We start from the raw sequence: 14,701 nt of genomic DNA, 5'->3' as shown, positions 1-14,701 counted from the left end.
CCCTTCCCCCTTCTTTTTTAACATTTTGCAGTCAGCAGCTGTCATGTGACCCCTGGCTGAGCGAGCCCCTCTTTCCAAGTGTCCCGCATTTTCTTAGTTTTGACCTTTGAACCTTACTAATAATAAATCTAAATACTGCTGGCCTAAAAAGGCAGCCAGTAACTTTTTGCTTTACAGTTCTTTTTATATAGTGTTGCTGCTGTTTTATGTGTTAAAATAAAACACTTCAATAGTTCATGGAGATTTAGAATTTTTTTTTCCTACAAAAAAAAAGTGGAGCATATTTATATCCATGGATGAAAGTGGAATTGTGATTTTAATGACAGCTGCATTGTTAGTGAATTAACTCTGATACACAAGGCTTTGTTTTAGGTTCATTCGGTAGGGAAAATATAATATTTGAGGAACCTTTTATTAATGAATTCATTAATTTGTGTTAGGAATCAGCTGCTTTAAAATCATGCATTTCAATTTCATTACCACCTAAAACCTGAGCATACTGTTGTAGTTAATGGTGGTGTCCTAGAACCATGTAATCATGTTTATAACATTTGTAAAATGTTATAAGTTCAGTGGAAGAATCCAGATTGTACAGCATAGGCGTATCCCATGGCCCTGCATTCCTCTTTGGTGATGTTGTTCTGCCTTGCTCTGCTGGATTCACGTCCCCTGCTAGTTTATCTTTCAATCTGTCCTTATCAGTAAATTGCTAACCACATTCTTCTCCTTACTTTTAAAGCAATAAATTATTTTTAGAGATTTGATAACAGACAAGCTATACTTCAGCAGGCAAGAGTCATATTACTGTGTATGATTGTTAAAAAAAAGTAACAGAATTAAGCATTGTAGGATACTTTCCCTAGTGTAGGGTGTATGTAACACTTTTCAGGCCTCTGAGGATTTTTTGTTTGTTTGTTTTCAAAACCAGGAAATGCAGGTTAGGACAGTGCTCACTGATATACAAGAAAAGCACACTGGTTGGCGTGTATTGGTTGGCATTCCATGCAGTACCCCCTTTTATATCTGATTGATTTTTTCTAGTGATTGGTGGATTGTGTGACTGTCATTGACCATTTGCTTCTCCTCTTGAGGATATAAAGGTTCAGTTTCTTTGGCTCTTTTTTTTTTTTTTTTTTTTTTTATGAAACCTATTGAAAGTCTTGCTGAGCTCCACAGGCAGAGGAAAGGAGTTACCTTTTAGCTATCTTAGTTTTTCATCTGTGACCATATGACCCATCGTGCCAAAAATAGCATGGCCAACTGCTGAGGAGTAACTAGTACATCTCAATGTGAAACTTGCAGTGCTGACCCGGAGCTGCTTCTGTGTTATGGCCTTTGGGGAAGAGCATTAGCCCTTGGGATTGCATTTGTTTGGGTCTGACAGCATTTAGTGTCTGTGCTGTCAGTATGGATATTGTAGGTGCAGGTACAGGGGAAGCCTTAACCAGGCTGACCTCTTAGTACCAACCCACCTCTCCCTAGTAGTGAAATGCAGCTTAGGGACAGAGCCATGTCAGAAACCCTGCTGGCTCCACTTATGGGGCTCCTCTGTAACCTCTTCACATTGCATGTTCCCCTGCTTCCCTGTCTCCTCTTATGTGCAGTGCAGGATGCATTCCAGAACAGTATTGGCAGATGACAGGAAAGGGTTGTTACGGGAGGCAGGCTGGCAGCTCAGCCCCTGCCATGTCTGGAGAAGTGGAGAATAAGCCCACAGTTAGCGTCAGAGTGGCCACAGTGGAGGGGGCTGTGCTGCGGAGAAGCCAGACTATAGGACCTACGTGGTTCAAGTCAACCTAGAACAATCAGGTGTTTGCCAGAAGCAAAGTTAAAGTAGCCTAGCAGTTAAGACACTGGCATCTCATTTTGGAGAACCTGGTTTTCATTCCTGGCTCCAGCTCCTGCCTCCAGCCCCTGGCTGGTGCAGACCTTGGGAGGCAGTGGTCATGGCTCACATAATTGGGTTCCCTGCTAGCCTTGCAGGAGACCTGGATTGAATTCTCAGCTCCTGACTTTGACCTTTCCTAGTTCTGGTTCTTGTGGGCATTTGGGGAATAAACCCGCAGATGGGAGATTTCTCATTCTTTCTGTCTCTCCCTATCAAATAAAAAAATTTAAGAAAATCTTTTATAAATGGTCAAAGTTATTACATTTTCTAATCAACAAATGCAAGTATTTGATGAACACTTGTTATGCAAAGCACTATTGGGAGTAGGATCCCAAGGATCTGCCGATGGGCTTTCGTTCAAGGCTCCTGCTGTTGAGCTGTAGAGAAACCTAACCCCATGAGGTAGAAAATGAGAACGTACCCCAGGGTAGGCTATAGATGTGGTGCTGCAGAAGGCCAAAGGAGAGATCAGCAACACCTGGGCCAGTTAAGGAACATTTCATACGGAATTAGAAATTAAACTGGAACTTCACTGTATGGATGGGGCTCATTGATTGAACATGAGTGCCAATTTTTTTTCTCTGGGTTTAGGCTAAAAATCACGAAGAATGGCCATGTGATGGCAACGGGTAGGTGGTTGTATCCCACCCTCCCTGACCTTGGAAGAGAGTAGGCAGCCAGGGAAACCTGTGGGAAACCAAACCAGCCTGAGCTTTCCTGCCCAGGCTTCCCACCTCATCTCACGCACTTTCCCCTTTCCTCCTCCTATACCTTTTCATATCTGTAGTTTCAGCTGCTTGGTCTTTCTTGAGTCCAGCACGTCCTTTGATCTCCCCAGGTCTTCACACATGCCACGTATTACTCTTTCCTATCAATTTCTTTTCTCTTCTGCTGTGGTTTAAATGTGTCCCACAAAGGATCTTGTGCTGGAAGCTTGGGAGCTTTGGGAGGCATTAATGCTGGTTTTGCAGAGTAAGAGTTCTCTTGAGAGGGGCTCATTTTAAAGAGAGGCCACCCCATGTGCTTGGCCCCTTCTACACCTGGCCGTCACCCTTCCCATTCCTCACCGGGCTGCCGTGCTGCCAGGGAGCCCTCCCTGCCTGCCAGTTCTTGGACTTTGTGGCTCCAAAGATGTGAGTTACACAAAGCTGTTTTGTATGAGAAGTGCCCAGCATCAAGTATTCTGGGTACTTAATTGAGAAAAAAAGTTAAAACACAAACTGGACTGACTCACTCTCATCCAACATTCGATACTGTGGTTATCTGCATTTTCCTCTCCTTCTCAGAACTCCTTGAGGTCAACACTGTGTCTTAAGTATTTTTGTACTCCTACTACTGAACTTCGTGACAGATAGATGCTTAATATGTGTTTACCAAAGTACAGTTAAAAACAGGAACCAATCCCGACTTCTTAAAATAACAGAAATGTACAGGTAAAGAAGTTGAGGCTCATCATAAAAGCCTACCCCTAAGGAGACTTTAAAAGACAGGGAAGTTTCTGCAGTTAACTCTCACCTTGGCCCTGACCTTCTTAGCAGCCAAACCAAAAGAGAGAGACAGAGAGCTAATAATTCATTTTAACCATAAAGGAGGGATCTTGACTTTTCTTAGCACTGGTTAAAAAAAAAAATTCTCACTTGAATTTCTAGAACCTGCACTGGTATCTGACCTCAACAACTTTATATAACAAGTGTAGTAGTGGCAGGTAAGGGCCTCAATAAAACAATGTTGATAGTAATTACAGCAAAAGATTTTATAACGGTAATTCTGTGATGGCCCAACTGTGTAGTAATTAGACTTACCAATTTACGTTAAATATGTGGCTGGATAATTCTGGAATTTCAAGGAGAACTACAAAGAAAATCATTCCTAAAGAACTTGGGGTTTGCCCAAGGTCACATCCTTAGCAGCAGAACTGGGGTGAGACTGTAGTTCCTAGGAGAAGACAGATCCTTAGGAACAACAGGAGGGAACTGAAACACCAGCAGAGTTACAGAGAGAGCACAAGAATGCACCCAAATGGTGCAATGGCTGGGCTGGGCCAGGCTGAAGGCAGGAGTCAGACCTTCATTCAGGTCTCCTACATGGGTGTGGGAGCCAAAAACACTTGGGCCATTGTCTGCTGCTTTGCCCAGGTGCATTAGCAGGGAGCTGAATTGGAAGTGGAGCAGCCAGAACTCGAACTGGTGCCCATGTAGGATGCTGACGTTGCAGGTGGCAGCTTAACCTACTATGCCACAATGCCAGCCCCATTACTAAATGTTCTTTAAACATGCCTACCATACACAAAGGAAAAGATATTCCTTTGGAAATTACATTTCTTAAGAAAACATTTAGGATAGTTAACTAGGGCGTCATCTGAATGGAAGATTGAGTCTGCTCACCATTCAGTAACTATTTATTGAATACCTTTTTTTAAAAGCTTTATTTTGAAATATAGAGTTACAGAGATTTAGAGACACAGAGAGAGAGAGGTCTTCCATCCACTGGTTCACTCCCCAGATGGCCGCAATGGCTGAACCTTCACTGATCCGAAGCCAGGAGCTTCTTCCAGGTCTCCTGTACAGGTGCAGGGGCCCAAGGCCCTGGGCCATTTTCCACTGCTTTCCCAGGACATAGCAGAGAGCTGGATCGGAAGTGGAGCAGCCGGGATTCGAACCAGTGCCCACATGGGATGCCAATGCTGCACACCAGGGCTTTAACCCACTGCACCACAGTGCTAGGCCCTATTGAATACCTTATACACATCCTGCCCTGTGAGGCCTACAAATTCAGTGCAAGGCCTTCATTTAATTTTGCATTTTATTTTAGTAGAAGGAATAAGATGAATGTGCATACGATTCACTGAGGAATAAATGCTGAGCTTGACATGAGAGGTGCAACAGAACAACTTGCAATAACTGAGTGACGAGTTGGGTCGGCTTTGGCTGAGGGTGGGGAGAGCTCGGTGGGAAGAGAGCACCTGCACAGGGCAGGCTGGGGTGATGCAGAGCCTGGGCCTGCTGGCCAAGGCAGTGCTGGGCGGGTTTGCTAGAGGGTGGGAACCAGCTGAGCAGCATTTATAGGTTAATGCAGTAGGGTTCTGGTTGAAGTTCATGGGCAGCAAGGTAAACCAATGATCATGATTTCTGGGAACAACAGGGAGGCAGAGCTGATAATGCAGTGATCCAAGACAAGGTTTTGAAGGGTTGAATCAGAGTGGCGACAGCTGTAATTGAGTGGAGTGGGCGAGCAACATGAATCTCTGTTGCGTAACATTTAACTATGAATCCTAAATGTGAATATCAGTTTTTACTGTTTGCTTTCACGTGATGGTGTAGAAATGTGAATTAAATGTGTCTTGGATCTGAACTATAAACTGAAATGTGTTCTGAAAGTTAAATTCTTACTGGTTCTTTATCTCCTTCCTTTAAAGATAGAATTCACAGGGCAAAATGGGAAAAATAGTGATCCTCTCAGAGGGACTGAGCATCGCATGTGCATGGTAAATTATAAATGAAGTTGCTTTTCAGGAGCCACTAGGAAACTTAGTGTCTTCAAGTGGGTTTCTAAGTGGTGGTGTTCAGCCATCATGGAGGACCTTAGATATTGTGCTAATGTTTTCCTTTAACAGGTTAGGAAACTAGATTCAAGCACTTTGCATGTAGATAGTGAAAGGAAGACACTCAGATTTTGAAGTTTGCATTGTGCTTTTTTTTAAGGCTGATTTACTTATTTGAGAAAGGGGGGACACAGAGACCTTCCATCCGCGGGGTCACTCCCCAGATGGCCACAACATCCAGGGCTGGGTCAGGAATCTGGAACCCCACCCTGATTTCCCACGTGGGTGGCAGAGCAAGCACTTGGGCCATCTTCCACTGCCTTGAGAACAAGGGCATTAGCAGGGAGCTGAATCAGAGGGGAGCAGCCGGGACTCGAACTGGCGTTCATTTGGAATGCTGGTTTCTTGGGCAGCAGCTTAACCTGCTGTGCCACAGCACCCCCGCCCCCTTTAAAGCCTGGTGTGCATTTTAAGAGAGTTTTTAAAATGATGGATATATGGGAAATGAAAAAGATTCATATGAAGTTGCTAAGCAGAAGTAATAAAACTGAGGAGGCTGAAGAGTTGGCCTTGAAAAAAATATGCATTTTAAATATGTGTCTTGTTTCCTTATGACTGTAATATTTATGGGTAATTTGGAAATATCACAGGGGCTACTTGGAAAACAGTGGTGAAGCTCATTCATTCATAAGCTTGCCATGTTTTCTAAACAGAATCACTTTCATTTTAACACAGAGCTCTAGTATGTTTTGAAGCACAAATACACAAGAGTAAGAAGTTTGTGGGGAAATGGGATTAAAAGCTAAGTTCATCTTAGTGCCAACAATTTTTCCAATCCATGCGTCGTTTTTTCATAATATGCATTTTCCACACCCTCAGATGTGTGAGAGGGCATGCAGTCTCACCATTTCTGACACCTGTTGCTTTCACACATTCCTGTGACTGATTTTGAAAGGGCTCGTACATCACAGAATCTTATTAGTGTTTCAGGTTTCCATTAGAGCAGCCTTCTTTGACCATATGGTTGGCAGAAAGTGGATTAATATACCTGAACAATGAGCACCATGGTACCGAAAAGGACGGAAGTCCATGCTGGGGCCTTAACACAAGTGCAGGGAGAGACGATTTAGCTAATGAGTAAATGTGGACACATGTGGACTGTTGTGTGGGCTAAAGTCTCTGTTTCACTTGATCAAAACCAGTCCTTTTTCCTGCCTTATTGCACAATCACTTTAGTTTACTGCTCAATGAAGATTATTTTGGATTGAAATTTTGACTATCAGTAAAACAAATAAAAGCTGTTTTAATGGTATGAAAATTGAGAACACAGGCGTTAGATCACAAGCATTCAGTGCGACCTATTTTCCTGCATGATCAGGCAACTTTGCCTGATTTTTTTTTTTTTTTTTTTTGCTTCTTTGACTGTCACATTATATTTTGCCTTGGAGCTATCCATTTTACAGATATTGAATTTCCTTTGAGTACTATTTTTATACAATAAGCATCACTACACCTCTGGATCTTGATAGCATTACCGCTGGAGGAGAAAGCAGCTTTGTGTCAGTAATTACCTGGCATTGTCAGAAGCTGACTGCAGGCCGCTGTCTAGTGATAACAGAATAACCGCATAATGTAGCTTTATAGCACATGATTAATAGAAAATAATTACACGTCCTACAAAGGGATGCAATATTTCTTATAAATTGACTAGAATGGTTTCCTGTAGATTAAAGGACTCTTCATTATTTTATCAGTCCTCCTGAAGTACAGTCACTTGCCGGTGTTAGCATTTCCGCGGATGGCGAGAGCCGAGTAGGGGAAGGATGCAAGATGTCAGAGCCCCTTCCACCTGCACTCTCGTGAGCCGTAAAGATGACGTGGTGCTTCCTGACCCCTCGGGGCTGTAGATGGCATCCTTGTACGGTTTGTCTCTTTGCTTTCTGTTTATCAGCAAGATGAAGCTTGGGAGTTTCTTTTTTCTTTTTGTCCTAAGGCTCCACCTGTGACTTTGTAGACTCGTACAACAGTGAGTGTGTGGTCCGTAGCACAACCGTGGATCGATCCCGTTATTTCCCGCTGCGAGTCACCTGTCATTCATAATCTCATTTGTTTGGAGCAGCCAAGAGGAAAGGCCGCGGCAGGCTGATTTTCTTCCTCGGAAGGAAAACTTGCAAGCTGCTGAATCTTCAGGCCCAAGTTGAGAGCACTGTACTCCAAGAAGCATTTTCCTTCCAATTTATAGGCTGCAAATGGTTTAATTGGGATTCATGTTGCTCAGGAGGCTCGTACAGAGGACGGTAATGATAAAAGTAAAAGCCCCTGTGTTTGCAGTCTTGTCGACAGAGTCTAATGGCTGCTGTGTAAATCCATAAATTTGCCTCCTTGATTTTTACCTCCCTATATTTTATCTTATCTCTTAATTCCACACTGGAGTATTATGTGGTGTTCTCTATGAGTGTAAAGGAATAAGTATTCTTGTTTTTATTCTCACCTTTTTCTGATTTAAAGCTGTGATATGGTAGAGTACTTTTATGAGGTGTGTATTTCATATGTTTTTCAATTATTGTAAATTAAGTGAAACATTTAAGACAATTTTAGTCTAGCACTTTTTTCCTCTCCCTGGAATGCTGCTTCTAAGGGATTTGTTAGCAGCTGGCGAAACCTCTCCCCGCTGCGTGTCCCTGTGCTTTCTGTTAGCGACTCTGACCGGTCCGTGCAGTGCGCGCGTCCAGCGGGAAGTCGCCAGCCGGCCTTTGTACCTGTGACTTGTTAGAAAGCGATCCCTTCACTGTGAGTGAGCTTCTGAGAACTGGGAACAAGCCCTTTATTGGCAGTAGACGATGTTAACCAAAGCAGAACGTCATCAAGTCGTAGGAACTTGCCAGCTCGTAGTGATCTCAGCACCGACCCCCAGAGGGAGGCCCATCTTGGGGAGCAGCTTGGGCCCCCAGTATGTACTGCCGCTGCCTGTTTTCTGTGTCTGCTGTGGGGAGGGGAGAGGGACCAGTTCTTCACTTCTCAGACTGGCAGCGGGAAGGAGCTTCCACCCTCACATTTACCCAGTTAACTCTCTGGACTGTGGAAGGTTATGTGCATTTGTTTTATTAAGTATTGGGCTTTAATTGTACTCATCGCCTTAAGAATTGAAAAGGGCGGTTTTATTAGGTACCTATTAGGATGTAATGGTTGCTAATCCTAGCTTGCAGAGAGTATTTGCTTTGGAGGACTGTGCCCATATTTGAGTACAGTCGTGGCCACTGAGCTCTGGGCCTCAGCCCATTCTCCTGGCTTCGTGTTGTCCACTAAGTTCTCACCATCACTGAATTTGTGACCTTAAAGGCTGAAGTCCACTGCCCCAGAAGCCAGAGGAGAGGGGCAGTGTTAGCCTCATTTCCTTCTCTTCCCTCCACTTTGTTCTTCCAATAAACCTAATCCTGACACTGCCCACTGTTTAAGAAAAGCCACCAATAGATTTTATCCTATAATCTCTCTGTTGATAGACTACCTGTCAATACGTGCTAATGTTGTAGCACTGATATTGGTATTGAAGAATTGCATAGCATACTAATCAATACAAATGTTAAGGCTGTACTGGTATACACATTTCCCTCCCCGCATATAACTCAATATGCATATGCACGTCTATCTAGGACTCAGATGTTGGAAAAATCATAACCTATTGAATTACTCTGGGGATTGATTTTAAAAATTTATCTTATATGAAAAATTAAATTTGGGTCCTGCAATGCCTGTGCAGAGTATTGCTTTTTGGAAGGTATTGTTCTTGAAACTTGTAATTCGTTTTACTTTGTTTGTATCTCACTCCACATAAATACATTTGAGATACAAGCCCATTAGTCAGTCTGGCAGACACAGGAGACCGGTTCGGGAGCATTCGCACTGCCTCAAGCAGTGGTGTAGCTGTCAGTTGAGGGGAGCAGGAGACAAGGGGGCTCGAGTCTGTTTGTCTCAGGTCGCACGGTAAATGCAGAAGGGGCTCATCGATCACTCTTTTTTTACAGCTAGATGTAATATTTGGCCGCCCTAACTTGAGCTACTTTTACTTGTTGTGGATCGTCCACTGTCAGCGTGTGTCTAAGGCTGTCTTTCAGCCTCTCTCGTCCAGTCTTTGTCTAAAGTTGTTTGCCAGAGATGAAAGGAACAAGGAGTGCCTTAGGGTTGTTATTTTAGAGGAATCCACTTGGGAATTAGGTTGTAAAGCAATTGTTTGTGTTTACTTATTCCCTAACAGTTTATCTGTTTAAAATGTGTCTATTAGATTTTCTTAGGAAGGGGTATATCTCTGCATTTGAAATCAGCATAGGTTACGTGAGCCTCACTAGGAATTAAGTAGTCTGTTGTGGAAAAGAAACCTTATCCTTGGTAGAAGGTAAGCTTCTTGAAGGCAAATGCGCTGTCCTAAGTCCTGGCTTTCACCTGGTGGCGTAAGCACTGGTGGCAGCCCCTGGAAAGTGTCCCCAGACTTGAGGGCGTGGGAGCACAGCGCACCCACTTCCTGAGGTGGTTTCATTTCCCAGGTTTGAATCGTGAGTGACCGTTTCTGCTTTCTCCGCCTAGTAAGAAACAGGCTTTGTGTTATACGTTAATTTAAATCTTTGCTTAACGGCATTTTTAAAGTGTCCAGAAACAAAAAAGATGAAAATGTTTTCATTTGCAGCTCATGCTCTTGTAACTTTATAAAAAGAAATAACATTTCTGAGAAGTTGCATATAAACGACATTGTACTCACACCCGTCTAAAGGTTAACACTGCATATTGTTTCCAATTAGGAATACAATAGATATGGCTGGTGGGTAGGAGAAATGAAGGGAGCCATTGGCTTGGTGCCGAAAGCCTACATAATGGAGATGTATGATATCTGAGAGTCCTGGGTAAGTACATTTTAATCCAATATTCTGTAATAGCTCATATGTTCTCTGTGTTATGATGCTTTGCCTTTTTAAGTCTGTAGTTTTTTGATAATACAAAGATTATGTCCCCAAATCTTTTTTTTTGTTTTGCTTGATCTCTAATTTTTAAAATGACTTCACAGAATGTCCTTTGGAAATGAATAGATTATTCAGGGAAATATCTTTTCATAATTAGCGGCTGTTTTTCCAAACCTCTTCCTCTGTAGTAAAATACCACTTTTATGGCCTTTCTGGGAAGCTGAATTGACAAAATGTTGAACAAATATTTTTTTGCCTTGGCTAAAAGTGTAATTTTTTTCCTAAGCAGGAAAAACCACCATTTTAACTGATAAAAAAATTTGAAATGCAACTTTCTGTTTCTGCCTGCAGAAAAGGAAGCATCGTGGGCTTGTCTGCAGGTACCTTGGAATCAGAGCATTGCCGATTGCCCGGGTGACTTCTCAGAACCTTTCTGTTTGCTGAACATTCCTTGACTTTGTTAAATTTTATGCAGTTGTTCATTAAAATATTTCCCTGATGTGAAACTAAATGAGGGAGGATTAATGTAAATTAGATGCAAGCAGTAAAGTTGTACTTGTTGCTCTTTTGCAAGGAAGTAATTACAGTTTTTATCTACCCATTTGATTTGTGTGAGGAATTCATCACGTTTCATACGTATGTTGGAGTCACTGCTGCTTCTGGTGTGAGCTGTAATCGCCTTAATCATTGGACATCAGTTATGCTTTAGAGTGTAACATGTAATTTCACAGAATTTTTAATTGTCTAGATCATGAAAGCTTTTAATAGATGCCAAAGGATGCAGCGATGTTGAAATTCTGTAGCTGACTTTTTCTTAGTTTTTGTTTTTCACAAAATGGTAACATGATTTCATGAAAGCAGTTTTACAGATTGGTAAATTTATGTCCTATTAAATAGAACTGCAAGAAAGAAAAAAAAAAATCATAGAGTATCGTCGTGCTGTTACCTGCAACACAAGTGCAAGGCAGATACAGTCCTTCACCAGTAACTTATCCTGGCTGGATGATGAGCTTGCCAGCATTTTCTACTGTAGTTCTGTTTAACTTTATGAAACAAAAAATGTGTAAGAGACCCTGCTCTACCGCTAGCATTATGGTAGAAAGAATCTCAATTCTCAAAGAAGGCATCAGCAAGCCCTCGCTTCCCCTGCCTTCCTACTGCTCTGCTGTTCCAGTCCTATCGCGAGACAGCAGATCTGAGTCTGCTGTGTACTTCCCAGGGCACTGAGAAGTGACGGCAGGCAGAGAGGAGGGTGTGGAAAGCATGGTGGTCACATGTGCCAGCAGGTGAGTGGCAGCTGGCGGCAGCCCGACGTTTGAGTTGCCCACAGGGCTGCGCCGCCTGAGCAAGCCTTGCAGCAGCGTGGCATCGCCTTCTCAGGTGTGTTTGCCAGCAGAGGTGTTGTAAGCGCCTGTGTGGGACCACTGGGGCCCACACACTCCAGATGCACTGCTGGCTGCATAGCCATTTGCACTAGACTTCCTCTCCTAGTGGCCAACTGCGACTGCGCAGGTGCTGACCTGGCTGAACTTTTGAGATCTCTGCTTCCTAAAGGCTCTAGCCATGTACATGAGCTGCTAGTATTTTAAACCTCCAGTGTTTATGTAAAACTATTTATAAGCAGTTGTTAAGAGTGTCCATTTTACCATTATTACCCCCTTCCTGCTTAATCTCAGGATTAATTTCAAATGTAAAAAAAAAATTTAAAGATGGGGAGAAAACTCATTTCTGTACATAGACATTGCCACTTAGAGCTTTCCAAAATGCATACACGCAGTCGTGAACCGTTTCCTACTAGGATGCCACTGGAATACGTTGAAATCATCTCGGGTGGAAAAGCAAGGGCACTTGTTGGCAGCCACCGTGGATGGAGCTTTGCTGGGAGACGCCCCGTCCCTGCTTCGGGGTCCGGAGGTTTTTAGCGCCAGGCCAGTAGATGGCAGCAGCTTTGCATCGCACACAAAACCACTTGGCAGCCCCTCCCCCGCTCAGACTCCGCCTCGCTCGGGCTGTAAAGCATTTAGATTTCTGCAGTGAATCCAGGAGAGGGAGTCCTTAGCCAACTGATGCCCAGCGATTGCAGGGCAGCCAAGCTCTGAGCAGTGCCAGGCCAGAAACCAGGTGCTACTTCTGTCCAGCGCTCCCCTGGCCTTTGTTCCTTCTTAAACTTGGGGCTAGATGGGAGGTGACCCAAAGGAAACAAAAGATGGCAAACTGCAGAATAATCATCGCTTTGGATTCATGGCTCCATTGTTGTCCTCTGGTGAAATCAGTTGTACACTAACAGGGAAAGTTTTCTCTGCACCCTTGACAACGTATCACATACTCTGCTCCATCATAATCATGTCATTAATGTGAATTCAAACAACGCGGCTTGTTAGAAAATATGCTAATTGCTATGTTCTCATTATGTTTGCTTAGCTTTTATTTGTTTTCCTATGAACAGTTAGAGAGCTAATTTTTTTCAAAGGTGATTGTGAGTCATATTTTATATAGCATTTTGCTTGATTATTTGCTCGGTTCTGAATTTGTACTCTATTGCCATTAGATCTTACAATAATGTTCCACTCTGCAAATTTTTAAGGTTCAAATAAAGTTTAATTGTTTGCAAACTGTTATGATGCTAATAATTCAACAGCCTGCTGTGTTACTAATGAAATTACTTTGTTATGATTAATTTGGAAAATAGTGTGTTGATTGTAGTAATTAGGCACAACAAGGTGAAGTAAATGATTCTAATGCCATCTGGCCTCCAAACCGAATGAAGAAATGAAATAGGGCTGTCATCTGAATTTATTCAAAGAAGTAAGGATAATACAAATGGCTTCATTGCTACAGGATTTACACTTAACCACAGCTCACTCCAGTCTGTTTTTGCCACTTTGCTGCCTGCGACACTTTCTCTTATGAAAAAGAATGTTGTGTAGTCCAGCAGTTGTTCTGAATGCTTTATTTTAAGCTGATTTTTTTTTACCATAATTTAATTACAGATAGTCACATAAAGTACTAGAGTATCATAGAAAAATCACTTTGGCAACATTTATGGGTGAAGTCTGTGTATGTGGTTTTTTCTGATCGCTGTCATCACACAAACCCTGCTGTCGCGTTCACAGCGCAGCTTCTTTTTGTTGTTTCAAAATCATTTGCAGTTCAGGCTTTCTCGCAGTTCTAAGATTTCCACTTCTCCTGTGATTTCTTCACTCTCTCACTGCTCATGTCGTGGAGTCTGTTACTATCCAAGGTCGTGGTTACAAACAGAACCCGGTTACATATTATGGTTTCAAATTGGCAGTTCAACCATGGAAGAAAACTGACCATAACAGATGTATAGTTGAAAGACCCAAACTTCATCAATGAGACTGAAGTATTGCGAGCAATTTTTTAAACTAAGAAGAGTTTTTCTAAATTTCTGTTAAGTCAGTTGTTTGCATTTCAACTGCTCAGTGGGATTACAAATGCAAACCACTTGGACATATATCGCTTTTACTTCTCTGCAGTTCAGCAGATTCCAGAATATTGAAAAGCAATCCAAGAAGTCATGGAGATTGAAACACAATCAGGCAGGCCACAGAAAACACAACTTCACTCAGAAGTTGAAGGAAAACTGTATTTTTATATATGTATAAAACATGTATACATGTTGTATATACATTTTAAAAGTATGCAGTTTTCTATAATACACGTTTTCCATGAATGTCTTGAAGACCCCCTCATATGCATGGATTCCAAAATTTTTTACACCAAAGTAATTTACATTTCAGTTTCATTTTTCACAAATGTTTGAAGTACCTTTGTGTGTGTGTATAAAAGCATGTGTTAGGGGCAGGCATGAGGCATAACAATTAAGATACTGCTTGGTCCACTTACATCCTGTATCATATATCCCACTGTAGTGCCTGGGCTCCAGCCCTAGATCCACTTCTGATTCCAGCTTCGTGCTGATCTGCAGCCTGGAGATGATGACGCAAGTAGCCAGGACCCTGGCATCCAAGTGTGAGGCCTGGATGGAGTTCCCAGCTCCAGGCTGGCCCAGCCTGGCTGTTGTGGGCCTTTGAGGAGTGAATCAGGAGATGGGAGACGGGTCTTTCTCTGCACCTCTCACACCTTCCTCCTCTCCCCCTCCCTCTCCCTCATCCCCTCCTTCCCTCCCTGCCTTTCCAGTAAATAAAATAAATAAATACACAATATTCAAAACGCATTTGTTTAACACGGCCACATCTATGAGTAAAATCTCAAGTATTCAAACACACAGAGAAACAAATAAGTAGGGTATCATTACACGGATCTTTCTATAGATTTAATGGACACCCAAATGCATGGCAG

At 42.6% G+C, this 14,701-nt stretch overlaps 1 protein-coding gene across 1 annotated transcript in view; it reads left to right on the top strand.

The window, feature by feature from the left end:
- SKAP2 (src kinase associated phosphoprotein 2) overlaps positions 1-12,964 on the top strand; it is a 176,766-nt gene extending 163,802 nt beyond the window's left edge. The window contains exons 12-13 of the mRNA XM_062178813.1: positions 10,220-10,321; positions 10,730-12,964. Coding sequence (XP_062034797.1) covers positions 10,220-10,312 — 93 coding nt within the window. The 3' untranslated portion in view covers positions 10,313-10,321; positions 10,730-12,964. The remainder of the gene's footprint in view (positions 1-10,219; positions 10,322-10,729) is intronic.
- Positions 12,965-14,701: the final 1,737 nt, after the last annotated feature.

This window comes from Lepus europaeus, chromosome 20, assembly GCF_033115175.1.
Source record: "Lepus europaeus isolate LE1 chromosome 20, mLepTim1.pri, whole genome shotgun sequence".
NCBI lineage: Eukaryota > Metazoa > Chordata > Mammalia > Lagomorpha > Leporidae > Lepus > Lepus europaeus.
Note: the sequence above shows the minus strand (reverse complement) of the source record. Positions and strands in the feature narration are given on the sequence as shown.